Source organism: Otolemur garnettii, unplaced genomic scaffold (assembly GCF_000181295.1).
Source record: "Otolemur garnettii isolate 467f Iridium unplaced genomic scaffold, OtoGar3 scaffold00006, whole genome shotgun sequence".
NCBI classification, from domain to species: domain Eukaryota; kingdom Metazoa; phylum Chordata; class Mammalia; order Primates; family Galagidae; genus Otolemur; species Otolemur garnettii.
Genome location: NW_003852401.1, coordinates 12,376,280 through 12,384,723, shown reverse-complemented (window position 1 = coordinate 12,384,723; position 8,444 = coordinate 12,376,280). Strand labels below are relative to the sequence as shown.

The 8,444-nt window shown below is 41.2% G+C and overlaps 1 protein-coding gene across 4 annotated transcripts in view; it reads right to left on the bottom strand.

The window, feature by feature from the left end:
* Positions 1-8,444, bottom strand: part of TTC39B (tetratricopeptide repeat domain 39B) — a 123,452-nt gene that overhangs the window by 37,477 nt on the left and 77,531 nt on the right. For all 4 annotated transcript variants that reach the window (XM_023508141.1, XM_023508144.1, XM_023508150.1 and 1 more), the window contains 3 exons: positions 7,744-7,875; positions 6,738-6,814; positions 1,869-1,936 (listed from right to left, as the gene is read on the bottom strand). In XM_023508141.1, the coding sequence (XP_023363909.1) occupies positions 1,869-1,936; positions 6,738-6,814; positions 7,744-7,875 (277 nt within the window). The remainder of the gene's footprint in view (positions 1-1,868; positions 1,937-6,737; positions 6,815-7,743; positions 7,876-8,444) is intronic.

Here is an 8,444-nt window from a genome sequence, read left to right as displayed (position 1 = left end):
GCATGCACACGGATGGAGCATGCACACGGATGGAGCATGCACACGGATGGAGCATGCACACGGATGGAGCATGCACACGGATGGAGCATGCACACAGATGGAGCATGCACACGGATGGAGCATGCACAGGAAAGGTGCTGTGCACAGGATGTCATGACAGCACAAAGTGGAGGCTTAGAGAGAGCCAGGAAAGCCTTCCGGCACCACCAGTGCTTAAAGCACAAGAATGATTGGGAAGTGCCAGGTAAAGAAAGGCAAAGCAGATGTGACCTTTGCAAGCAAAAGAGAACTCAGGTGGAAAGGCATCAAAGATCATGGTGGGGGTTGTTTATGTGTGTGTATGTAATTCAGCACTGCTTAAGAATTCAATGCAAGGGAAAGACCAAGGGCTAAGACAACTGCCTGCAACTGTGCTTCTCAAGTATGCTATAGACCTCTACTGGTAGCACCCAAGGATATCGGTAAGCCAGGGAGCAGGGCATTTGGAGGTAGGCACCAGTTTCACCTGAACTCCATCTGTTCATGATATTCTGGTACAGAATACTGCCAGAGGTGATCACAGCTATTAAACACCAAAGCAGAGGAACGACCAGGTTGGAGTCTCATTTCTGAGAGGGTACTTAATTGCAGAGTAGAGAATGAGCTGGAGGAGGTACGAGAAATTAGAGACAGTCACTAGGGTGCTGTACAGTCTAGTACAGGAGCACCTCTCCCAGAATAATAGGAGAAGAGAAAAGAAGAGATGGAGTGTGAAATCTATAAAAGGCGAAAATGGCATAAATACGGAACTGGCTGGGTATGGGAACATGAGAAGAGGGAAAGATCACGTTTAACTTCAAGTCCCCAAATATAAAATAAGGCTTTAAATCCTAGATTGGATTGCCAAATCCCCATTTGAAAAACACATCGGAAAACAATTTGGGCCTCTGTGACGATTGTGGCAATGTTTACTGCAGCAGTAAGTCCGCTGTTATCAACCAGCATTTGTAATGTGTAGGGTTTTAGGAAACAGGGTCATGGACCACACTGATTGGATTTTACCAAAGCAGAATGCAACCTAAGAGGTCAACTCCAGAGAAAGAAAGACACAATTCCCAAAGTAACTTAAAATGCTGGGACTGAGGAAGATTTTCCATTTTATCACTGAATGTCTTCCCACCTTTTTACAATCTGTACCCCAGTCTCCTTCCCTGTAATCATCACCACCTCCCACGAGGCCACAGTGTGAAGATCTCTTTTCTAGAAGTATCGGAACGTAGAGAAATAGGCAAGTACTAAGTTCCTAGAGGTGATATTAAAATGCCACAAAATAAGGATTTGGTTTTTAGTGACTTTTTAAAATTTCTTCCAAAGGAAGAAATAAAAGTAAGAAGGGCAAATGGGAATTGAAAGAAAGGGAAAAATAAAATCTGATGTATACACAGATAGTTCGGCTTCCTATGCATGCCTAAGTGAACTTGGCTGAAGCAGATAGTGCAAGAAGGGAGTGGCCAAGGACCAAGGATGCCACCTCTGCCTGGGCCACTCCCATGCAGATCAATCCTCTCCCAGCAGCAAGTGCAAAGAGGAGTGATCTCACAGCTTTCACACAGAGGCATCCTGAAAGCAGGCGTGGCAGTTGCAAAGCAGTTTTGTAAAGGGCAGTGATTCCCAGCAGACTGAAATTCTAAATGGACTCTAAGTGCATCTGAGTAAGAATAAAGCTCTCTAGAGTCTTTTTTACAGCTAAAGTTTATCAGAATAACAGACATCTTTCATTACCACTCTAAGACTAAAGACCTAAAGCACCAACACAGAGGGAGCCCCATTTTTCTATGCAGTACCGGCAGTCTTCCCAGCCAGTACTAACTCCAGCCAACGTTCATTACCTGCACAAACGTGAGTGCGGCTTTCTGCAGGAGACACTCGGCATAACAGATTTCAGCATGCATTTCCTCTATTAAAAACAAATAAAATTATATTAAGAAAAATCCCACATCTACTGTAACTGCTCAGAGATGTTCAGGAAAGACTGGTAGATAAATGAACCCAAGAGAGACACAAAAACCTAGATTGCTTTGGTTCTTCTGTAAAAGCAGAATGATGACCTCAGTTCTCAGTCTTTCAGCAAGATTTTCCTGGAATATGCGAACTGTGAGGGGAAGTTATATCCGGCCCCATTCGAACCTGACTGCAAAGACTCAGGCACTGGCATCAGAGACCCAAACTCATCTCATACAGGAAAATCAAAATTTAACAGCACTGTTTTAAAAAAGGAAACTATGTATTTTTTAACTTAATAGTAACATGAAAGCCTAACACAGTTATAAAGATAGAAAAAATGAACTTACGAATTCTGGCTTCTAAAATTTTAAAAGACAGGTATGGTAATTATGACAATGACTAGACACATTATTCACCTGGAGAGAAAGCAGCAGTTCCCTCGGGTCTTGGGGAAAAGAACTGCCCTGAGTGCCCAAGTTAGGACTCCTCGCGCGTAGGGGACTTGATACTGAGTTAGCACCACCCCGGTGTGGGGTTAATTTGATCGTTTAGCTGTCTAGCATCAGAATAAGGCACTAGGGCTAAGTAAAGCTGCGTATATCACAGGGACCAGGGGAGCACCCCAAAACACATGTCCTTGCTTCATAAACTATCCATTATACTTGTAGAGACTGGGGAGACAAATCTTTGCATTTTGTATAAATAAAGTCAGCAGATTCCTGCTTTATCTATGGGATACAAATTGGTGTGGTGTTTAAGTAAATGAGCTTGGAGTGTTTAATAGCCTAGGTGGGTAGAAAGGCTCTGCCACAGGACCTTGAACACAGTATCCTACCTCTCTCTGTTGATGTCCTCATCTCTAAAGCCTATTGATCTCATCCCTACTTCACAGCAGGACTAAAGGAGGCACCACACTCAGCGCTCACTGTGGAGATTCTGCACTCAATCGATGCCAGTACCTTCACTCAGGGTATCGCCCGGGCCCACATCAGTGCTTCTTAGTAAAAGCTCAGAAAGCAGAAATAATTTTTATGTTGAATAAGCAGCTGGAAAATAGGCTATTTCTGTGTTATTGGGAACACCGTTGAATCCAACTAGATAAGAACCACTGCTTTCTGTACTTACACCCACAGACCCCACCCCAACGCTACACATGTGCAACCCTCTGCTTCTCACAAATTGGTTCAAGCTCCTTCAAATGTTAGCTGAGATCCCCAGCAGCACACAGACTGATGGGCCAAACCCACGGCAGGTGCGACCTGTGCACATTCTAGGAGCATCCACAGTCAGGTCTCAATCCTCTTGCCCTTCAACTGTGTGTTCAGTGGTGTACAAACCAGTAATATTTTTACACCGTCACCTGAATGTCCTCTTCCTAGGTAACTTTGTAACAAAAAGTGAGAACTGTCCAGAATTATTAACTAAGAAAGTTTGCTCAGAAACACAGATTGCTGGGTTGGGGCAGGTACAGAGGGGATGAAGTCAGTGGTGGAGAGGACCAACAGGTGCTAAGGTATGGAGCAAGGAAAGGGTGGAGCACCTTCAGGGCAAGGCCACCCCGCATCAAGGGAGGAAAGGGTAATGAGGCTGGAAAGGCCCATGGGGGATCACTTGGTGTTGGCCTTGAATGTCAGAGTCTGGGCTTAGTTCAGTAGGCAACGGGGAGTCCTTATGGAGATATGGGCAGTTGGGTGGGCAGACCAGGGTCAAGCCAAAGGTGGACAAATCTAAGAGCAGCACAAAGAATGTACCACAAAGGCGAAGAGAAAAGGCAGGAGACTTTGTATTCTGTATTCCACAAGTAAGTATTCTTCACTGCAAATCTCCTTTACATCCTAAGCACCGCCATTTAAGTATTTGTTTTTAAAGGCAATTGAAACCCAGTCAGGGCAATCCGCCAGGCACGAGAGAAAAGAGTTGGTGCGTTCCACTTAAGCCCACGAAAAGTTTAATGAAATATACACACTCCTGCAGTCAACCAGATACTCAAGGATGTAAATGAAAATTACCAAGAGGAAAAACAAATCACACACTAAAGCTACAATGTTTTGACATGCTCCCTTGAACACAAAGTCTGTTTGGGTTGCAGTAACAGCCAAACTCACTAGGAATGAAATGCGACTTGATTTATAAAACTCTTATTCTTTCACTAGGGTTGATTTACATTGTGCAGTTCCTTAGTTCTCAGAATCAGCCATTAGGCATTTATGAGTAAGTACCTACCAGAATCTCTCTCTCATCTCCCAATCTTAAATTCCTTAGTCTGCCGAAGAAAGTATCTTCCTAATGCACCAAAATGCAAGCTAAGTGCAGCCTTTAGAGGTAAAAGTCTAAGCCAACTTGTGTTTTAGAACAGACTATAGTTATGAGCTAGTTTATTTATTTATTTAGAGACAAAGTCTTGCTGTCACCAGGGCTACAGTACAACAGTGTCATTATAACTCACTGTAACCTCAAAATCCTGGGATCAACAGATCCTCCTGCCTCAGCCTCCCAAGTAGCTGGGATTGTTTTCTGTGAGGTGGCAAGTGCCACCATGCTCAGCTAATTTTTTTCTATTTTTTTGCAGAGATGGGTTCTTGCTCTGGCTCAGGCTGATCTTGAACTCCTGGCCTCAAGAAATCCTCCCACCTTGGCCTCCCAAAGTGCTAGAAATTACAGGCGTGTACCACCCTTCCTGGCCTATTCTTTAATAATTAGTAAAAAGTAATTTTCTAGCTTATTTCAGATTTCCTAAGATGTCATTATCTAAAGATATTATAAAAAGAACACAATTTCATCTGTTTTCAAGACATCTAACGTAGGAATAATTCAACCTTTTGCTCATCCACATGTAATACATCTGTGCCCTTTTCTACCTACCTACAGGAGGAAGTGTGGGTTACAGTGGCAAGAGCTGTGGCTTAGAGAAAGGCAGGTCAGGTTTACCCTGCTCTACTTGATGGATAACCCTGACCCTTTATTTAATCTCCCTGCACATCAGTTCCAAAAGGAGGTTACACAGCTTAGATCAGTTAATGTGAAGGCATGCACCAAAAACAGCACCCAGCACAGCTTTTTAAAAATGAGTTATTATCATTGTATTTTAAAATTATGATTTATACTCACACCAAAAATATCACATCATTATTCCCAAAACTAAGGTTAAAAATCTCAAATGTCGGCCTTCAAAAGGAAACGAGAGGCAGGGGTCAGTGGGAAACTGGAGAAGAGCCCTACAGAGGGTAGCAGAAAGGAGAATACCAATGAAAGAGCCCAATTTCTTTGGAGCCTATTTTATTTCCCATTGGACTTTGAACCTAATGGGACCAATTTATACAAACGGCCCAAATATGGAAAATATGAAGACATATTCTATCTGAAATCAAGTACATAAATGAATTCTTATGACTACTTGGAGGTCTGTTCCTGGAGAAAAAGGTGATGGTTCCACTGCCTGGGCTGACAAATGTAATGCCATTCTGTTTTTACCATGGTTTGGGGGCCAACACTATGTGCTTTTGGAACAAATCCCAAAGATGTGGTATGTCTCATAATCCTCTGCTGTAAGCAACACTCTGGCCCCACATCATGCAATGTTCCCAAGTTCTCCAAAGCCCATAACAAGTTGAAAGTACTTGTCTAACAAAATAGAAAAAAACTTCATAATAAAACACACTCGGAAGTATGTCTGACATACACTTGACCATTAGGAATGACTCTAACAGCAGTATCCAGAATCGTTCTTGCTTTAATCAGCCAAAGCTACTTGTAGTATTTTGCATTACCTATTCCAAACAACAAGTTGATAATGACTACATGGTACAAATTTCTCCTGGGATGGCACACGTTATTCTACAATGAAGGACATTATTTCTTCCTTCTTCTACAGGATTATCAGGATGCTCCTTTCTAGTGAACCATTTAGACTAAAGTGTAACACTGATAAAACAGAGCTGATCAGGAAAATTCTACCTGATCTCAGTGGGAACATCAAGCAATTGACAAGAGTCACTTCCTCCCATCATCCACCTGATCAGGGAGCTGCAGCCGTTCCTGGACTCTTGAATTTTCTTAAGTGTTCACAAACCAAATAACTTCCATTATCATTTTTTAAAGACAGCAGAATTACTTGGGAAAAATCTACTTGAAAAAAATAGCTTGTGGAAAACTGTAGTTGGATAGGGAGACTATAAACTGACCTCAGTTTTTGGAGAAAAAATTGGCAGTACCTGTAAGTATTTTAAATTTTCAAACCTTCAGTCCCTAATTCCACTTTTAGAAATCTATCCTATGAAATACTTGAAAAATATGCATGAAGACATATGTACAAGGACTTTAGGACACCATTATTTATAGTAGTGAAAAAATAAAAACAATACAGAAAAAGCAAGGACATTAGGACATACCCATCCCATGGAATACCACACAGCTGTTAAACAGAATAAAGTATATGTTCGTGTACTGACCTAGGAAAATGTCAATGTCAAAATCACATTGTAGAACCATGCATATTACGTGATTCTATGCTTACAAAAAAACAAATACTTGGACAACAACAAAAATCCTATATGTACCTTGTGTATATACTCATATATGTACACAGAAGCCTGCAAAACTTCAAAAGCACTATTGCTGGTTACTTCTGGAGAGTGAGTCAAGATAAGGAAGAGAAAAAGATTCCATTCACTAACACACTTCAGCATTGAATTTCATGAGATGACTGTTTTTAATTTTACAAAAAAGAAAAAATTAATCTTTGAAATAGCCCATACCTTCGCTCAGCTGTTCTAATGATCCTCTAGAAAGAAGATTTGAGAAAGATTCTACAACCGTGCATTTTTTCCTGTATCTGCATTGAATAATAAAAGAGGAGATGAAGAACATAAAGGAAAAAATAACAACACAAGCTGCACTCATTTTCATGCGACATTCATTTTAGTCATAATCATACCAAAAAGTGTCCAAGCTGGAACTCCAAACCCTAAAGTGTGCGGGTCAGAGAACATCCCTTTCCCACGCTGTACACCCCGTACTGGCTGGCAAGCCCTGGGGACACAATCCATGTTACCAAACACACGACTGGGGGAACCACCCATTCACCCAGTGAACACCAAACCTGCAAAGCTCCTTCCCTTACTTTATAGGTAAAAATCAATATCTGTTATAATATTTCTACCATAAAAAAATATTTAAAAGGAGTTAAAGTGCAATATTTGGAAACTCTCAATAGCTTTTACTAAGGTCCTCCTTTATATACAGAGTAAAGCTTAGAATAAAACTAAAACTTCATCTCACCTGGACCAACCCAAAGTGTTTACATGCCCTTTTTGTTTTTAAAACCTACATACAATTAGAATCTTCAAAAACATCCTTTTAAAAACAAAACATTCTCATCTGGATTGGGAGCATCCCTCACAGAAAACAAGAATACTTCTTGCTCGGCTCAGCAAGGCATGATCTCACTACAGGGGGACCCTGAGGGATGCTTGCTGCTAACCCCACTGAAATCCCCCTCAAACCTTCTCTGTGACTCAAGTCCCATGCTATCAAAAGGAAAAGTAGAAGGTATAGGTGTCAAACATGAATTCTAGTATAATTTCTAATAGAAATTTTTTAATACTATTACATACAACTACATGAGGCCAAGAAGCTTTGAGGCTGAAGTCCTTTTCTGCAACTTCAAACACAGAGCTCTCAGTCAGGCAAGCAGCATTTATTATGTCACACAGGCATAAAGGTTTGCAGTCATATTTCAAATATTTAATTACTCAGGCATACTTTTGGCAGGTCTGTAAAGCGTCCTTCATAGCAGAAATGCCGTTTTGGATGTCCTGTTGCTCAAAGGTCATGACAGCCTGCAACACCACAATGGTACTGTAGCCCAGAGCATGGTACATACTCTCCTTAGCCCTGGGGAGAACACAGGGAATTAGTACGTTTCAATTCAGCAGAAAAAGCAGTCCAGGTTTTGTCTGATACTGACCATAAGAAATCCTAGTAAATGCACGCCCTGACTCTCACAGTAAGAACCTAACTGGCAGGTTCTTAAAGCTCAGATGTCAAGGACTTTGCAATTTAAACCCACAGAGGCAGAACAAAATGTTCAGGTTGAAAAAATGGACAATATGCTTTTCTCTGTTTCAGCACAAGGGGGCAGCCTGTGGATTCAAAGGTTTCAAAGCAAATCAATGATTTTTTTTTTTTTTTCAGTTGAATAAGGGGCAGTGCACTGGCTCTGGCTCTGAAATAAGTGCTAAAACAAAGGCAGATGAAAATGCATTTTGTGACAGATCTGATGTGAGGGAAGATAAAGGCCCATTTAAATCATCCCCTCTTTTCTCCAGCCAAAGGTCAAAAGGAAGGATTTTTGCAATAAATCATTCTAATCTAATCCCATTATCTGAGCTTCCTAATTAAAGTCCTTGAAACAGTAATTCAGATTATCAAATTATCAGTGACAATTGCTTTGGGATTCTTAA